At 45.8% G+C, this 20,060-nt stretch overlaps 1 protein-coding gene across 4 annotated transcripts in view; it reads left to right on the forward strand.

Moving 5' to 3' along the window:
- CACNA1H (calcium voltage-gated channel subunit alpha1 H) overlaps positions 1-20,060 on the forward strand; it is a 638,058-nt gene that overhangs the window by 400,856 nt on the left and 217,142 nt on the right. For all 4 annotated transcript variants that reach the window (XM_063934881.1, XM_063934879.1, XM_063934882.1 and 1 more), the window contains exon 8: positions 307-701. In XM_063934881.1, coding sequence (XP_063790951.1) covers positions 307-701 — 395 coding nt within the window. The remainder of the gene's footprint in view (positions 1-306; positions 702-20,060) is intronic.

Below are 20,060 nucleotides of genomic sequence, written 5' to 3' on the forward strand. Positions count from 1 at the left end.
TGCCCTGTCTCCTGCGGAGCCGCTAATCCCCATGGTCCTGACGGAGTCCCCAGCATCCACTACGGACTACGAGAAATAGATTTATCGGTAAGTAAAATCTTATTTTTCCAAACTCTTATTATGTTTTACTTATGCATCATTATGTCTTAACCATCCATTGCTGGAAGCAAATCATTTAATCTTTTGTCTGCTATATTCATCACTGTTGGGGCTTAGGTGGTGAAACGCGTGTGTTTGGGTAAAACGCGTGTGTGCATCATAAACTCGTATTTCTCCATTTTCACTTTTTATGTTTTCTACATCTAGGCCTCTGCAGAAGTACCAGCAAATTATCCAGCCTAAGTGTCCCCTGCTCCTTGCCGAGCCCTCAGCCCAGCCAGATAATCTGCGAACTCCAGAAGTGCTCTTACTGCGCCAATCTCCTGGAGAACCCAGAGCTGGAGCTGAGCGACTCTGAGAGCTGCGAGTCCGATGCCAACGGAGTGTACGAGTTCACGGAAGACCTAAGGCACGGGGACCTAAGGGACCAGGTGCAGAGAGGGAGGAAGATCAAGAAAAAAGGGGGGAATAAGATCTACAAACTCTGGGAGGAGTTCACCAACCGTCTGAAAAGGATCGTGGACAGCAAGTACTTCAACCGTGGGATCATGATAGCCATCCTGATAAACACGCTGAGCATGGGAATCGAGTACCATGAGCAGGTGGGTGACGTTCTCTTAGCTGGGTGCTTGTGGAAATAAGTCTGGGGCAGCAGTGGGTTCAAGTTCTAAGTTTCCTGTGGTTTTGTGTGCATTGTCTTCTGCTTGTCACTGGTTGCTTTCGTACGGTGGATGCAGCCATTTTATGAACTAAACCAATGTTCATGGAAGTGCAGATCTCTGGGAACCTCTGCTGCATGAACATTGATCGTGGTGTGCCTCAGGTATGGCATTTACTCCTAGTAGGCTTCATTCAAATGTGCATTGGTCTTGGCGTGACTCAGGTATGTCACTTTCCCATTGCTGCAGGTCATACTTGCCTACCTGACCCTCTCCATGAGGGAGAAAATGCTCTTTTCCGGAACTTTCCTGGTAATGTATGATTGCCATCAACTGTGGTGAAACACCTTTCTTATCAATCAATCTACTAGCTCACCACAGGTGATGGCAATCATACATTACCAGGAAAGTCCCGGAACAGAGCATTTTCTCCCTCATGGAGAGGGTCAGGTAGGCAAGTATGCTGCAGGTCTGTGTTTTTAGTACTATTATAGTTTGTTCCAAAATATATGCAAGAGTACAGTGTCTCTTTATGTTGTGACTTACAGAGAGTCACACCACAGCTATTTAATTGATGCTGAATTTCTGAGAAATACTCTTCCGTTATATTGTGTTGATATCTCTACATCTGTTGCATCAGCCCATACAGCGGTCTGAGCGAGCTCCGTGCGGGATTTCTCCAGCAGTGCTAATCAGTATATTGCAGGGCTGGTTATTAGGAGAACTGCTGATATCTCAGAGGTTAATTGGCTTTTCTTTATAAGGACACCAGAAAAGGAATGTGAGCAGGCTCCATAAAGGAACAGAGTCTGGAGTAGACTAGGCGCCTTTCACAGTGGCTTCAAGCATACTCCAGAAAGTAGTGGTTGAGGAGGTCTTTTGATCTTGACTATGATAAGCACTTTACGCAGGATAGCATTTATTTTATATTATCCTTTAGTCTGCGTAATATAGATTCCAGAGGTAACCTCAGCACGATAAGCTTGTGTTAGCAGCAAGTACCACTCATCATCTGTTATTGTGTTCAGCACTGAACACAACTGTGATGCATTTCCCCGGTTTCCGCGGCAGTGCGCATGCGCTGGACCTGCAATGCCTGTGCGCGGGCCGTGGAATTGAGGTCATGGGGCGTTTGGGGGCTGTGATGCGTCGCTGTGGGGAAACGGGGTTGGCATTTTCAGGGCGGCCGCGTGATGTCACACGTGGCCGCTGTGGCATGGAAAATGTGGCACTCAACTGCCTTTGGCAGGGTGGCTTCACTTATTCAGCGAAGCGATCGCATCGCTGGCCGCCATTACCATGCTGGACGGCATTCCCTGTGCTGGACGGCCTCCCAGCATGTGAGTGATAGCAGTTGCAGTTTTGCTAAAATAGCAAAACTGCAACTGAAGCTGAATAAGGCGCCATGTACACTATGGGGGTATTTCCAAGTTGATCACAGCAGGATTTTTGATAGCAACTGGGCAAAACCATGTGCACTGCAGGGGAGGCAGATATAACATGTGCAGAAAGAGTTAGATTTGGGTGGGTTATATTGTTTCTGTGCAGGGTAAATACTGGCTGCTTTATTTTTATACTGCAATTTAGATTGCAGATTGAACACACCCCACCCAAATGTAACTCTCTCTGCACATGTTACATCTGCCCCACCTGCAGTGCACATGGGCCCTCATTCCGAGTCGTTCGCTCGGTATTTTTCATCGCATCGCAATGAAAATCCGCTTAGTACGCATGCGCAATATTCGCACTGCGACTGCGCCAAGTAATTTAACAATGAAGATAGTATTTTTACTCACGGCTTTTTCTTCGCTCCGGCGATCGTAATGTGATTGACAGGAAATGGGTGTTACTGGGCGGAAACACGGCGTTTTATGGGCGTGTGGTTGAAAACGCTACCGTTTCCGGAAAAAACGCAGGAGTGGCTGGAGAAACGGGGGAGTGTCTGGGCGAACGCTGGGTGTGTTTGTGACGTCAAACCAGGAACGACAAGCACTGAACTGATCGCACAGGCAGAGTAAGGTTGAAGTTACTCAGAAACTGCTCAGTAGTTTGTAATCGCAATATTGCGATTACATCGGTCGCAATTTTAAGAAGCTAAGATACACTCCCAGTAGGCGTAGGCTTAGCGTGTGTAACTCTGCTAAATTCGCCTTGCGACCGATCAACTCGGAATGAGGGCCATGGTTTTGCCCAGTTGCTATAAAAAATCCTGCTGCGATCAACTTGGAATTACCCCCTATGCTTCATTCTGTCCAAGCTCTTTAATTCCAGAGTGTGCCGCCCTTTCTTCCTAGTGGCAGGACGCCTTTCTTGTGACTACAGGCTTCAGCCTACAAAAATGGCAGCCTGTGTAGATGAAAGGCATCTTTAGGGAAGAATGAGGAAGATTTTAGCAAATCTTGAAGAGAGATAAAGTACCAATCGGCTCCTGTCATTTTTCAAACACAGCCTGTGAAATGACAGAAGCTGATTGGTTGGTACTTTATCTCTCCCCAAGCATTTATAAAACTCATCTCCTAACTGCCATGTCACAGGCTGTTTGAAAAAAATGACAGTTATGAGCTGATTGGTTGGCACTTTATCTCTCTCCACTTTATCATTCTCTAAGGCTTAGCACATCTACCCCTAAGGCCCCTATGTACTATGGGGTCTATCTACTAAGCCTTGGAGAGAGATAAAGTGGACAGAGAAAGTACCAGCCAACCAACTTCTGTCTGTCTTGACAGGAGCTGATTGGTTGGTATTTTATCGCCATCCACTGTATCTCTCTTCAAGGCTTAGTACATAGACCCCAAATCTTTTGTGCTTTTTTTTTTTTATACATTTGAAGACTCCTTCGGCAATTTAAGGATGTCAGATATATCCCCCTGGTGCATAAATGTGTCTGATTGAAAGTACCAACTTGTAATGGCCTTAAATCACTTTACACATTGGGACCTGACTTACATTTGGCCGTAAGTTGTTTTCTTTTTACCCCTACAACTCACCCTGTTTTTATTGCGCTTGCATATCTATTCGCAGTGTGCCCCTCATGCCCTGCCAATATGGGCGTACTTTACACTTACGACTATGTGCAAGGGTTGGATGGGGCATCCAGATGCAGCCCGGTACTGTAAGGGCGTGTCAGTGTCAAATGCTTGGAGGGGCATTACTTGCAGATGCCCAAACCCTGGTGCGACTTGCGAGCTGATGGCGATGATTTGCTAAGTGCGTCAAATGCACATCCAATTATGCAAATGTAGTATATGAGGACTACGGTTTACGGGAAACGCTAGTTTCTGTATATTTTAATAACGGGCCCATTCATTATTAGAAGAGGATGAGCTGCGTCGGAATGACTGACTGTCCATTTATGCCCAGACAATGTTTAGAGGCATCTGGTTCTCTGCACTCGCACCTGCAATTACCTGCGGTGCAGGTAACATAGTATCTAAGGTTGAAAAAAGACAATTTGTCCATCTAGTTCAACCTATTTGTGGTCTCCTATGCAGGGATATTTTGGTCTAAATTTTGTCTGATGCTGATGTCAGCCATTACGTTTTATCCCTCTTTTTATTGTAACTATAGTGCGTGACTATGCACCATAACCCTGGATATCCTTATCCATTAGGAATTTATCTAACCCATTCTTAAAGGTGTTGACTGAGTCCGCCATTACAACTCCCTCAGGCAGGGAATCTTAAACACGTATTGTCCTTACTGTGAATAAACCTTTATGCCGCATTGTGCGGAATCTCCTCTCCTCTAACCTAATCGAGTGTCCACGTGTCCTGTGTGCTGATCTTACCAAAAAACAGGTCCCGCGCAAGATCTGTGTATTGTCCCCTTAAATATTTGTAGATGTTGATCATGTCCCCTCTTAGTCTCCTCTTTTCCAGTGTAAACATGCCTAGCCTTGCAAGCCTTTCCTCGTATTCCAGCTTCTCCATGCCCTTAATTAGTTTGGTCTCCCGCCTCTGAACCTTTTCTAGCTCCAGGATATCCATTTTGTTGTATGGTGCCCAAAATTGTACACAGTATTCAAGATGTGGCTTCACTAGTGATTTATATAATAGGAGTGTAACACTCTCGTCCCTTGCATCAATTCCCCATTTTATGCATGCTAATATCTTATTAGCCTTCTTTGCTGCAATCCTACTTTCGGTACTGCTGCTTAGTTTGCTGTCTGTGAGAACACCTAAGTCCTTTTTCCAGTACAGAATCCCCTAATATTACCTCATTTAGTATGTAGGTGTTATTTTTGTTCTTGCTACCACAGTGCATTACCTTACACTTGTCTGTATTGAAGCACATTCTCCATTTGGCTGCCCATGCTTCCAGTTTAACTAAGTCACTCTGAAGAGACTCAGCATCCTCCTCCGTATTTATAACCTTACACAATTTGACACCATGCTCTCTAGACCTGCTGTTAGGTCGTTAATGAAAATGTTGAACAATAGTGGTCCTAGTATAGACCCTTGTGACACACCAATTAGCACTTCAGTCCAATTTGAAAATGATTCATTAACCACAACGCGCTGCTCCCTATTATCTAACCAATTTTTGACCCAAGTGCATAGTGTGCTCCCTAGCCCTATTTCTTGTAACTTATAGATAAGTCGCATGTGTAGTACTGTGTCGAAAGCTTTGGCAAAGTCTAAAAAGATTAAATCCACCTCCTTACCTTGATCAAGGTTCTCCCTTACTGTTTCATAAAAGCCAAGTAAGTTGGTTTGACATGATCTGTCCTTCACAAATCCATGTTGATTCCTTTTAATGACCTAATTGGCTTCAAGGAACTTCTGAAGACTATCCCTTAGAATACCTTCCAATACTTTCCCCACTATAGATGTAAGACTAACTGGTCTATAATTACCCGGTTCAGCTTTACTTCCCTTTTTGAATATAGGCACTACTTCCACTATACGCCAGTCTTTGGGAACTATACCTGATATAACTGAATTTTTAAAGATCAAAATAGCGGTCTTGCAAGTTCAGAACGAAGCTCCATTAGAACCCTTGGGTGAAGTCCATCGGGACCCGGTGACTTATTAATCTTTACATTTTTTAATCGGTCACAGACTATCTCCTCACTTAAATAAGCACTTATCAGTGGGATATTATCATTATTGAGATTGTGTGTTAGTCCCTGAATTTGGTCCTCTCTTGTAAATACGGTTGAAAAAAACTCTTTTCGTTTGTTCGCTATGTCATTATCATTTTTGATTAAGACTCACAACTTGTCTTTTAAAGGGCCTATACTCTCCTTCTTTAATCTCTTGCTGTTGATGTATTTAAAGATTTTTTGGGGATTTGTTTTGCTTTCCTTTGCTACTAGTTTTTCAGTTTCTACTTTAGCCGCCCTTATTTCTTTTTTGCATATTTTGTTACAGTCCTAATAATGCTGAAATGACTCTGCTTTCCCATCAGATTTGTATTTTTTTTAAATGCTCGCCTTTTCTTGCCCATAAGTTCCTTTAGCTTTTTGTTAAGCCACATTGGTTTGTGATTTTTATTCCTTTTTTTGCTGCTGGTGGGAATAAATTTGAGAGTATTTTTATTAACTAGCAGTGATTTTAATACATCCCATTTCTCCGTAGTATATTTTCCTTGAAACAAAATTTCCCATTCAATATCCCTTAAAGCTTCCCTCATCATGTCAAAGTTGGCTTTGCTAAAGTTTAGAGTCCTAGTTGAGCTAGTATAGGGCTGTTTATGAAAACTGATATTGAATGTGACCATATTGTGGTCGCTTTTTCCTATGGGCTCCCCTACTATAATATCTGATACCAATTCCCCATTGTTTGTTAATACCAGGTCTAAGATTGCATTGTACCTGGTAGGTTCCTCAATTAGTTGAACTAAGTAGTTATCAGTAGGTAGCGGGTATAAGGGTTGGAAATGCGCTGCCGGGATCCTGGCGGTCAGCATACCGACCTCAAAATCCCGGCAGCAGTATGGGCGGTCAGCATACCGACCCCGAGATCCCAGCAGGGGGGTCGAACGCAACACTCGCCATGCGGTGGGCATGGTTCTTTTCCCACTCTATGGGTATAGAGTAGACCTTCGGCCAGCATTTTGAGCACTTGGGATTCCGTCGTTGGCAAGGTGACCGTAGGGATCCCGAGCGCCGGTCACATGACAGCATCCCTAGTATAAAGATCCAGGTACTTCTAAACATTGTCCTGGCATAAATGGACCAGAAGTGGTTCCCCGGTTAGCCAGTTCCGACGCTGCCGATGGGGCTGCCTAACAAAAAGGTTCCCTCACCTTGTAGGTAGTGCTGCTCTATGCCCTCATATGCTGCAGTTAGCCACGTTGTCTGCAAAGTGTACCATCGCATGCCCACAGCACTGGTGGTATGGCTCAGTGTGATTCCTGTTCATCTATAGTATTCTTGCTTAACGAGAGCATATATTCAGTGGAACTGAAGCGTTTAGTATAGACAACAAATACCCATGTGCGATAGGACAGAAAGATGAGCACGGCTAATGGACCAGCGGCTTTCTAAAGCTCTGCATTGTTCAGAGAGCAGCTTTCACACACAGCGTGGCTTCTACAGGGAAAAAAAAAGTAGACATATTTTATTAAAATGCTAATGAAAGGCCTGCCTTTTAAGTGGAAATAAAATGCAGCGTTTCTCCAGGCTTTTCCCTGTGCTCGGATTCCTTTTCCATTTTGATGCGTAAATCTTTTGATTGGGTCTCCTTTCTAAAGAAATTCAGGCAAGGAATCTAAATGACCGTATTGTTTGTGGAGGTGCCCGTTTATTTCCTTTCATGTGCCGTGGAAATTTGCAGAGGGGTTCTGAGCAATGTTTCCGCATCACAATGTCATATTTTACTTTATATGCGTGGTTTCGGGCTGACTGTGTGCGCGTAACTCTTGCGATGCCAGAAATTGATTGATCAACCCATAAGACTGACAGGAGCCATTAACTGGGCACTGACAGGTTCTCAGGGGAAGGGGGGGGGGGCGACGGGGCACATTACAGAAAACAGGGTGTCGGCCCCGTTTTCTGGGCATACCAAGGCCAGTGGCTGCAGCCTTCAACGCAGCTTTACTGGCCCCGGAAGTGTGAATAACACAGTCATGCTGAGGGGTCTGTTCATGAAGCAGTGAAAAGTGTGGAGAAGTGAGCTAGTGGAGAAGTTGCGGAGCAGCTGATTGGTTGCCATGGGCATCTTCTCCACTGGCTCACTTCTCCAGTCAATGGGGGAGATTCAAATGTTTGAAAAGTCAGTTGGGAGTCTGTTTTTTCCTATCTAATAGACAGGAAAAAACAGACACCCAACCGACTTTTCAAACATTTGAATCTCCCCCTTTGAATAGACCAGTTGCTTGAGGGTTCCTCAGATGACCGATGTTCATGCAAATTAGCTGATGCGTCTTTACTTTACTGTTTTGTCTTTGCTGGGTCCTGTTGCCTCAACAATAATAAATAGCTATGCATTCCAAATAGCCGTAACACTGAATTTTCTTTTCGTCGCTTCTCTGCAAGATTGTAGAAACAGGCATCTTAGTATCCGTGAACAACAGTTCTTTTTGTTATACTCCAGAGGTAGCACCGCATTTGTGCTGGCAAATAGGCAGGCATAGTATAGTCTATGATGGAGCTAATTTCATAGCCACATTATTTGCAGATGATCAAAGGCAGGTGCAGACAGCGGAAGATGCCAGTGACGGTTGCCAGCGCTAGCGATCCGCTTGTGATTGGCTGTTTCGGAAAGCACTTCTGACAATGATTGCTGATTTATTTGTTGCTTGGGCAAATGTTGTGCTTTTGTGTGAGTGTACAAAGCAAATGTTTGTTTTTCTTATGCGGTATCCAAGACTTATTAGGGAATTATTTCATGCCTTATTGATGACTAATAGCGATAGCATATTTTGCAAAGAAAACAGATAGCTATAACGCAGGGTGTAAGTGTGTACGACACATGGTGGCGCGTGTGCTACTGTGGGTGACTTGGCTGTAATATTCGACAGTTACAGCTTTGCGAAGTGATGTCGTTGCCTCTTCTTCCTCTCTCCAAAGTCAACTTAGCTCTGCCCGTCCTTGCATTTGAACGGAGCGGATTTCTTTGAACCTGGAAATGGAATCATGTTGGGAAACAGAAAACTAACAGACAAACCAGACACATAGTAACGGATCCTACACTGTCACAGATGTGGTTCTCATCATATTGCCCTGCGCCAAGCCGGAGGGATTGATTTAAACGTTGGCTGATATTGATTTTTGAAGGTTGAGTGGGAGTCCTCAGACGATATCATCTTGTACCATATAACTCATATACGTTGCATGTTTATTGCTGGGTAAACATGGCATTTTCATCTGCCGTTTTACGGCATCAAATACCCTTTCCCCCATCTGTCATTGCATGAGGCGCCCTATATGCCATGAGCTGTAAATAAGGGCGGGTGACATTCTGACAGCATAACTCACCAGTATACAGCTCTCGCTCTCCATGCTGATTCTGCGCTCATATGTGATGTAGAGAGGCCTTTGGTGCCTCTGTCATTAATACCACGGACACAGGCTCAAAGGCAGTCGGCAGAATTGACTCACATATATGGATCTACCCCACATATAGTGCAACCTGTTGTTAGACCTGCAACTTCTGTGGGTTTGTTTTCTTTTAGTCTTTCCCCTTATTAGTAGAAGGGGGTCAATAGAAGCCCCTGCAATGTTCTGTTGCGTCAGGCAAGGGAGTGGGAGGTGAGTTCTAGACAGGCTTGTCGGAGCCCTTACCAATAAAATTGTCAAAATGATATTCTGGTGATGTTATTAAACAGTTTCATGTGTAAATACTCCGTGCACTGTAAATGTGCTGAACACACTCTAGTGCCCCCAGTTCACGTTAGGCCACACAGAACCCCCATACACATTATGCCACACAGAACACCCCCACTCACATTATGCCACACAGAACCCTCATACACATTATGCCACACAGAACCCCCATACACATTATGCCACACAGAACCCCCATACACAATATGGCACACAGAACCCCATACGTATTATGCCACACAGAATCCCCATACACATTATACCACACTGAACACCCCCATTCACATTAAGCCACACAGAATCCCCATACACATTATGCCACACTGAACACCCCTGTTTACATTATGGCACACAGAATCCCCATACACATTATGCCACACAGTACACCTGTTCAAATTATGACACATAGAACACCCATATACATTATGCCACACAGAACCTCAAGTTGACATTATGCAACCTCCAGTTGTTATTATGCAACAGTGCCCCCACACTGGGGATGTAGCTATGTGTGGGGGCACCATGTATATAGGGGCCCCTGGGCAACCGGCCCAGCTGCTCTGTTGTTAATCGATCACTGGATCCAGGGTTTATTTATTTCTCAAAATTTACCAGGAGGTAACCCCCAGGGTCATCACTGAATTCTGCGGTACATCTTTTCTCGACACTTACCTCCGTTCCCCCAATAACCTCTATGGAGACCCGGCCTGTGTTAATTTATTAAGCTCAACTAGCTAACGCCATGTCAAGATGATGTTAGAAATACCTGCCAATGGGGACCAGCAAATCCGGAAAGGCCTCACTGGAACCGCCCCATGGTGAAATCGGTTTGCGCACGTTCATCCTTGCAACATTATGGACATTCAGTGATAAGAAATCTTTATAATACAGGCCGCTAAATATATCAACCACCCTGTATCATAGAAAGAGAAGGATTGTTATAGATGAGTTGGTTAACCAAGGCAAAGTCAAGAGTCACCTGTGGCCAAGCATGGATAATCTTAAAGCCTGGACCGTTGGGATGCCTTGAGGACCGCGATTGAGAACCTCTGAACTATAACATAACCCAAGTCCTTAACCTGTACCTATTTGATAAATGAGATCTGTTTACGCATTCTAACAAACCATCCTGTATCTGTCCGTATTGAAGCACAAGTGTTTATGCCTCCACTCAGCACCAAGAGCGCAGTCCATGGTCCAAATTCCAGTGACTGCCTGGCATCATTGGTACAAGTGGTCAGACGCGGGTTTGTTAATTAGCCACGATGCCCGTATGAGCTCCTGAGATATAATCCCCCGGCAACAGCCAGTCATCCATGTTTTATTATTTAACGGTGAATAATGACAAAGTTGATGCTACACTATTGCGTTGCAGAAACAAAGCCGCCTTGGCTAGCCAGAATCACAGGAGGAAACAGATTGCGTTCATCCCCATCGATGATGCCAGGGGCCTCGGTGTCATGCAGAAATATGGATTAATAAGGCTCGACTACAACTGTCGGCTAGACATGAGTCACCATCATGAGGGCAGACTGTATCATTAATGTGCCGTTGGAGGAAAGACATGGGGCATGCTTGTGTGTAGTCCCAAACCAAGGAACTAACAGCTGTTTGGGAAATGCAATGGGGGGGGGGGGGGGGGGGGCGCTATCATACTCTGTTTTTAATAAGTGTATGAAAATGATGACATGTAGAAATGCAGAAACGTTTAAGACTTAGGTGGCAATCATCTCGAATAGAGAACATCTGTGGACATCTCACTTTTCCGGCTTTAGGGAATCTGAAAAATCCCTAATTAATCAGTTCTTCACCAGCCTGTGATAAGCTTCTCTTGCAGATACAGCTAAGCCCCCACCATCCCCTTCCATTTCATACTCAAATCCACGCTGAATGTCGCCAGTCACAATAGACCTTGCAGTGCAATCTAAAGAGGCTTCTGTGTTCCTCTTATCATCCAGATGGATTTAGTTTTATATGAATCTTAATGTCCCATTCTTGTTCTATAGCCAAAACATTGGCACATTAACCCCTTGCCTGCCTGTAACGCATTACTACTCTTTTAAAAAGGAACACACCGCAGAAACATCCTTTCTCCAAAGTGCAACTGGAAAGTGCAAAATGCATCCTAGCAACAGTTTCTCTGCACGCCTCCCAAAAGCAAAGACCAACCAGAAAGTGCCTTCCCCCCATCTCAATCTAGGGATCTCACTGCAAAATTAAAATGTTTTTGCTCTGCTCCATAAATCTAAGCACACCGGTGTGCCAGCAAATATATAATCAGCGCTAAGTGGTCATAGATGAGATGAGCAGGTCAATAATTATACATGTTTAATTCATAATAAAATTCAATAAAACATCCATATGGAATCAGTAAAATAAATGGAAAAAACCCTTGAAGAGGGTATAGAACGTTACTCCCAATCACATATGTCTGAGAATGGAGGAAATAATAGGACCTGTTCCTATAGTATAGTCCCCTTCTAGGTCCGTATGGACCAAGTTGATAGTCTGAAATAGGCAATAGTTACCACAGGTGTATCCAAGGGTTATTAAGCGGCTCAGCACTCCGCAATATTGCAGTTCCTTGGTATGGTGGTAAAAAGACAGTGTCCTCAGTTCAGATGGTGTACCTCCAGCAAAGTTCCATGAGGGTCAATGGCGGGGGCTTGGTTCAGGTCCTCAGGTCTCCAAGTAGTATAAGTCCAAAGAGTGATGCAGGGGAGCAGCTCACACCAACGCGTTTCGTTGTGTTCACACAACTGTTTCAAGGTGCTAACTTGGCTCCAAACAGGGATTTATATACCCAACCAATATAGCTGCTCATTTGCATAGGTGATTGACATTAACTAACTCATAATATGACCAAAAATGACAGACATTAGTGTGCCAGTCTGTACGCTGCAAGGAACGTCCCAATGACAGACGAATGCTGCTCATCTGCAAGCTCCCATATTTTGCTCCCCAATCAAGAGCGGACATCTATGTGGAAATTGCATGGCAGATTTGCTGCAGATTTGTCCGTTGCCTGATGAAGTTTTCGCACGGCGTACACATGCATTCGCACACTTGCACGGGGCGGGTTTTCACTCTCCCTGGGTGGTGACTATCTGATCGCAGACGGCTGCAAATTTGCAGCACAGTGATCAGGTCTGAATTAGGCCTATAGTCTGTGCGTGCAATTTTTTTTCTCCAGTGGCTTGAAGGGGGCCACGGACAGCTAGATAGATAGATAGATAGATAGATAGCTATTGTGTTCCTGAAAGAGGTTAGAGCTATGATATATCCAGTCTTAGCCACCCACACGTAATGCACAGTAGTCAGGGGCCTAAACATGTCATTACAAGTTAATCATGACTCAGGCAATCGCCTGCCTCCGCTGCGGCCTGAGCCTCATTTCTGGGCTTCTTCATTAACGCCGAGCAGCTCTGCACTGGGATGAAAGTGTCTGTCATTACAGCCGGCACTCGCTCTGCTGAGAACTTAGGCAAATTTTAATCCTGTTAAATAAGAAACCTTTTTTTTCTTTTTTTCAGGAGACGTATAACTAGTAGGGTCATTTCACCGGAGTCACTCACTCATTATTTTAACCCGTATTCGCCAGACAGCACTGACATAATTATTGCCATAAACCGCTTTTAATTGGAACGGCTGAGTTAACTGTGATGTCTGATGCTAATGCTCTGCTTATATATGAAACACAAAAACTGCCTTATATATTTTCCACGCTAAATGACATTTCCAGATAAACAGCTAGTTTACATTTATATATGTTGATATATGGAAATGAATATTGTGCCTCACAGAAGACTTTTGGAGACGAGGACAGATTTAGCAGGGACTGCGTGTGAGAATGGTTTGGTTTATACACCCACGCTAAGATTTTACATGTCTCCCTCCGCCAGCCCTACATTGCGGTGATTGGTGTTATTAAGTCAGGTGTGATTGGAGGCGTAAGTAAGGCTGGTGTGCGAGGCCGAGGGTCACGACAAAGACATTAGTGACTGAAGTTCCAGAACAATCTCTGAGGTAAAAAAATTTAAATGAAAGAGTTTATTTGGAAGGACGGCCGTTGCTGCAGGCAGATTTCAGTCAATATCACAGTCTGACTGAGGTAAAATGACTTATTAATGAACCCAAGAGCTAAAGAGTTGTTTGTTTTCGAGGTTAGGCCAGTCCCATTGGGGAAAAAAACATAAAAATTGTCTTTTACTTAACCTCTTTTACATGCCACAAAGGTTTTGGGCATTGGCACTAATACTATATAGATGCATACCGCATGAAAAAGCCCCCTCACACACACACTATAAAGCAATCCATGCTAGGGAGGGCATTTACTAAAGCATATCACCCAAATAACCCCATTTGGCGGGACAGACCCAATTTGTAGATTTAAAAAGCGTATCGTTTCAACATGGATGTTTATGGGTTTAGCTGGGCGGGTTTGTGTGGATTATGTAGGTCAACACTCACTATGGGCCTAATTCAGTAAGGATTGCTAATTCTGCTAATTAGCAGAATTTGCAATCCTTCGGATCGCATGCGGGGGGCGCCCATCGCTGGGCAAGGCCGCACAGCCTGCTGACCGGCGCCTCCCGCGGTTCAACAAGCAGAAATTGTGAAAGCATCGCATTTTCTGCCTGTTAGCAGAAACTGAGGAAGCCTCCTGCCGGTTCAGCTTAGCTGCGCCCGCAGAAGTCCCGCCTCCATGTTTTCAATCGCGGTGGCTGCGTGTGATGTCACGCAGCCGCCGTGATCATGCCCCTGACATGGCCCCGTTTGGCTGCCTCTGCCCCCCCCATTTTCGCGCCGCACTGCCCCGCCCCAGCAGCGCTCTGTCTCCTCCCTGGAAACGGAGCGTTGTCCGCCTCCCCCGCCCCGCAACCGCCTCTGCCTGATAGACAGGCAGAAGCAATCTCATTTTCTGTGGGCCCCACGCAGAAAATTCAGGTGCTGCGCATCTTTTTCTCAAAATTTACGGTTGGATTGCACGCTGCGATCCAACCTGAATTAGGCCCTATGTCCCAAGTGAGTATGTCAACATGACATTGACAGCGCTGGGTGTCTGACGTGGGTGTAATGCTACTTAGAGCATATTTACCGTGTGTTCTAACTTTAAGCATACCACTTGCCGTCATGGTTACAGTTATAACACCCGCACAGATAAAAAAAATTAATTGGGATTACACCCATGTCAGGATCCCAGCGTCTGTTTTGTCATGCCGACAAACTCTCAGTGGACATAGTGGTTGTCGACCTGTTGTGCCCAACCCTTTGGAAGAATACAGAACAAGCGAGTAGAGAAAAATGTGGAGTTTGGAATGCTATGGACATTGGTGTTATAGCTACAGTATGTATAATAGCCCCTACACACTGGCTGATTGCCGGCTGAGGTGCCCTATGGCTGATACGGTCGACGGACGCCCCGGCGGCGGGAGGGGGGGGGGGTGTGGCGGGAGGAGTGAAGTTTCTTCACTCCCCCCGTCTTTGGCCCTATAGCTCTGCATGCTGATATGAACGAGATTGTCCATATTGGCTTGCATGCATAAACGAGCCGGCACCAACGATGAATGAGCGCGGGCCCACGCGTCGTTCATCGTTGGTGCATACTCTCTGAAGGATATGAACGATATCTCGTTCATTAATGAACGAGATCGTTCATGTCTTTCAGTGTAATCGGCCAGTGTGTAGGGCCCATAAGTAAGGATTGGATGTTGTCAAAGGCCATAGCTCAGGCTTCATGTTGTGCATATTGGCCTTTTGTATGGATATAATAAATAACCTTGTATGGATATAATAAATAACCACGCTGCATAATTATGCATGGAATATTCTGTGTCTATGACTGGATAAAGTTGTGTGTGCTGCCTAAAGGCAACAAACTTTGTAGTACCGTGCATTAAAAACAAAGTGATAAAGCTCTAAAAAAAAAAAAAAAAAAAAGCTTTATTCTATATAGCACTTGACAACATTGCAGAAACTCCCAGAGGCCTCGGGGTATGACGGGAGTGCTTTCCCACCAGCCACTGTAGTGTCAGCAGCAGAATAGAAACAAATACATCCTATAGTTTCTCTTAGCGTGTCATTTTATAGTCAGAATTTAAAAACAGAAACAAAATCCAGCCATCTATGTCTCCAGGCATGCATGCAAGCGATATATTTCCTGGTATTTATGCCTTACTGCCTGAATGTATTGGATTGTCAATAAAAGCCGTTTTGCTAAAACCAACAGCGGTTACATTCCGTGAAAACACAAGATTACACAGAGACGGCTGCCGCTCTCGCCTCCCGTCCTACTTCTGCAGGCACTTTCCAATTTATACCGTTTCTGCATCCTTCTTCCAAATGACTTTCTTGTCACATTGAAGGCAGGTGGAAAGTTACTTTGCAGAATTCTGGACAGATTATTAAACGCCTGAATCAAACACGGGATGAGGAGAGAAAAAAAAGAAAAAGAAGGTTATCAGGACTTTCAAATGAAAGCGTTATCGGCCTCTCTTGAAAAGATGCCTTTAATTAAAAGCGAGGCTAAGCAGAGCAGCTGATTTCGGAGGATTTAATTGCTAAAGTGTAGCCCAATCTTGTGTTTATTTTGCTTTTATTGAGTCATTTTTCTTCTCTAAATGAAGCTGCCCAAGTTTTGCAACAGGGAAACAGAGAGTAATAAACGGAGACATCAAATAAGATTACTTCCAGCAGAAACACACTATCCAGATGAGGCCAACGCGGGTCTCTAAAAGGATACCCAATTCCTAGAAGAAAAGGCACAGCAGCCACTAAGGGCTAGAATATTAACCTGAAACTAAAATAAAAACATTTAATTATACCTGCTGAAGTCTTCTGCCATCCCGGAGAAGTGCAGGTGCAAGGTGTGTCACGGCTCAGCATCCCCCCACCCCCCTTACCGGCTTACCGGCTGCACAATGGCGGTCAATTCAAGATTGAGAATCCTGTAGATCTTCCCAAAAATTGGAAATAGGCAGCAATGGATATAGGTAGACTGTACAGTATGAGATCTTGGCGGTTGGGATCCCGGCGGTCAGAAGACCGACGCCAGGATCCCGGCGGCGAGCCAAGTGTGTCCCCTCACGGGCTCGCTGCGCTTGCCACTCTTCCACGCTTTGGGCCCGGTGGCGACCGGTTCTATTCCCCCTCGGGTGGTAGCATGGACCACCTCCCAAGTGGGGGAACTAGCCGGCGGTTAGAACTCCGACCGCCGGTATTCCAGCTGGTGTCGGTATCCTGACCGCCGGGACCCCGGCTGGCGGTCAGTTGACTGCCTCCTGGCGTACCATACTATCCCTTTAAACCGGGGCACTCGTGATTTACACAGGTTCTGTGGCGGGATGACTTCAAGCCTGGTTTTAATCTGCTAGAGAACCTGTGTAGCTCATGAGAGTCCCGGTTTAAAGGGGAAGTGTCCTGGGGTAGGAAAGTATGGAACAACTATGATCTAAGAAAGGCGCTCCCTGGTGTTAGTGATCAATGGCTGTTACAGTCTTGCAGATTGTGCAAGCTTTGTTTTTCTTGCATGAACCCAGCCTTCGTATAATAGTCTGGTGTGTCAGGATAGTGGTGATTGCAGGGTGCAAAACTTGCTCTGTAATAAAAGCAGCACCTGCTTATAATTACATTGTTTTAGTGATAAAATGCCAACGTTGTAATTAATTAAGGCTCTTATTGAAAGAAACTATAGGCAAATGACATTTACTTTTCCCGGAAAGTGTAACCCTACACCTACGCCCACAATACATCTGTCTGGAGATACTCCCAAAACCGCAGATGGGTGCTTCACCTACTGTATGTCTGTGTATGGCAGCCGTATAGGCAGCTCCTCAACAGCCCTTTGAGGAAGAGGGAAGCTTATCCAGTGCGCATTAGTTTCATAATCCTGCCCACCTCACCATGACATCATCATGGCAGCTTCCAATCAGTGAGGCAGTGATATAATGTATGTAAATTAGAAGTGTTACATATATAAAGTATTTTCTGACATCTCATCAAGATTTAATGGATATGCAAGAAAATAAATCTCTCTTCTGTAGTGGATTCCACAAATCTTAGGGGCACAGGGCCTGCCATAGAGCGGTACGTGAATACCACCGCAGCTCGGAATGTGCACACAGCGACTGTGCCAACATATGCAAATGTTGCAGTAGTCTGGATTTGTATTGAGACGTCCACCGGCGGCTTTGTGAGTCCCAGCGGATGTGTACAAAGAAGCAGCGTCTGTAGCAGATCAGTTGATTATGCCGTATGAAGTAAGACGCCAGAGACATTGCAGCTGCGTACAGCATTGCAGTCACGACAAGCATGGGCAAACACAGCGGGGGGGGTTTCCTCTTGTCTGGAAAACCCACCTACCCGGCCCATACCATGACCACAGGAGCAATAGTATATGTATAATTTTACTACAGCTGCATATTTTATGGATCTCCCCATTCTCGCAAATGAAATAATTAGCACCACTGATTTTAATTTTTAAAAAAATATTCAGCATGTAATGAATATACATGTGCACCAGCTAGGAAATCTGGAAAACATACACTGTTAGGCAGGGGCGTCTCTAGAGAGGAGGGGACCCATGTGCAGACTCCGTGTGTGGGCCCCCTCCTCTCCCGTAGCCGTCGCGCCGCTGCTAGCGCTCTCAGCGCTGAGACTCTGGCACAGTGCCAGAGTCTACAGCTCATGCGCAGGACTCCGAAAAATGGCCGCCGCGCCATTTTTTCAGAGTCCTGCGCATGCGCTGTAGACTCTGGCACTGAGCCAGAGTCTACAGCGCTCAGAGCGCTAGCAGCGGCGCTACGGGAGAGGAGGGGGCCCACACACGGTCAGCGATGTACTCCGGAAAGGTAAGTATAGGAGAAATGGGTGCGGTGTGCCCCCCCCCCCTCTCCTGGGACTCAGAGGCCCACACTGCACCCATTATAGAAACGCCAATGCTGTTAGGGGTACACTGCTGTAGATCATCGGTATTATTAATTATTAATACTGTATAACAACCACTATCCAGTGTGTAATTAGACATATATGTCCTGATTCTTCTGCCGTTCAATGCGTCCACATTGTGTCTAAGGGCTTACTCTGGACCTTGGCCCTGTATATGTTTGATGTATGAGGCAGAGAGTAGTTTTGATAACCCCTCTATAGAAATCCTGCATTGATGATACATCTGCATTTTTGCTCCCACTCCCTGTAACCGCCCCCAAACAGCACCTGACTGTCAATCACTTTGGAAGTAAATTTTCTCTGCGACTGCCATCGCAAGACCATTGCGGCACATGTGCAGTGCGACTAGACACCCAGCGCAATTGGTCGATAATTGCTCAAATGTAATAATAGGGTTTAAGTCCACAGTGCCATAACAGAGCGGATTGGCTCTTTGTGCTGACCACACCTCCTGACCAATGATGACAGAAAGGAGGTGGGGCCACCAGCGGTGGGACCAATGATGTAACGAAGGACCACCGGTGCTGGTAAGTGCATCATTGCCTTCCTTGTCTTCACAACATTCCAGTGGACTACAGAGTGGCTGCCTGGAGCGTCTAAAGCATACTTGCCGATATTCTGTCTGCCCCATGCGGGAGGGGACAACTAGGTCAATACAGCAGGCCTGGCCTCAGCATCGGTGGGCAGAGCAGGAGCGTGGACACGTGATCGTGTCATCATGGCGCCGCCTCCTGCTTTTCAGTGCCAATGTTACCGCCATTGAAAAGTGGAGGGCGGGGCGTCATCGGCCTCCCCAGACCACCTACTTTAAAGGACACTACGGGGAGGCTGCGGGCGGGGCAGTTGGCTGAGGGGGGTGTTGCCGGCTCCAGGAGACTTGCCTACCCTTCCAGGGGTCTGGGAGCACCACACGATTTTCTGGAGGCTCCCAGTCCATCCGGGAGAGTAGGCAAGTATGGTCTGAAGGACGCTCTGGCCATTGCAGCTGAGATCTTGGCTGTGGCACCATACCAGCCAAATGTAGGGACCATTGGGCAGCTGCAGAGCCTTGTGCTTTGTGCAACAGCACTGTCCGCACACCCCTAGTTACAGCCTTCTATCTATCTCTGAATCGGACCACTAATTATTGGGTTGTAAACCTGATTTCTCTGACGTCCTAGGAACTGCTGGGAACTCCGTAAGGACCATGGGGAATAGACGGGCTCCGCAGGAGACTGGGCACTCTAAAAGAAAGATTAGGTACTATCTGGTGTGCACTGGCTCCTCCCACTATGACCCTCCTCCAGACCTCAGTTAGATTTCTGTGCCCGGCCGAGCTGGATGCACACTAGGGGCTCTCCTGAGCTCCTAGAAAGAAAGTTTATTTTAGGTTTTTTATTTTACAGTGAGACCTGCTGGCAACAGACTCACTGCATCGAGGGACTAAGGGGAGAAGAAGCGAACCTACCTGCTTGCAGCTAGCTTGGGCTTCTTAGGCTACTGGACACCATTAGCTCCAGAGGGATCGACCGCATGGAACTGGCCTTGGTGTTCGTTCCCGGAGCCGCGCCGCCGTCCCCCTTACAGAGCCAGAAGCAAGAAGAGGT

Source organism: Pseudophryne corroboree, chromosome 7 (genome assembly GCF_028390025.1).
Source record: "Pseudophryne corroboree isolate aPseCor3 chromosome 7, aPseCor3.hap2, whole genome shotgun sequence".
NCBI classification, from domain to species: domain Eukaryota; kingdom Metazoa; phylum Chordata; class Amphibia; order Anura; family Myobatrachidae; genus Pseudophryne; species Pseudophryne corroboree.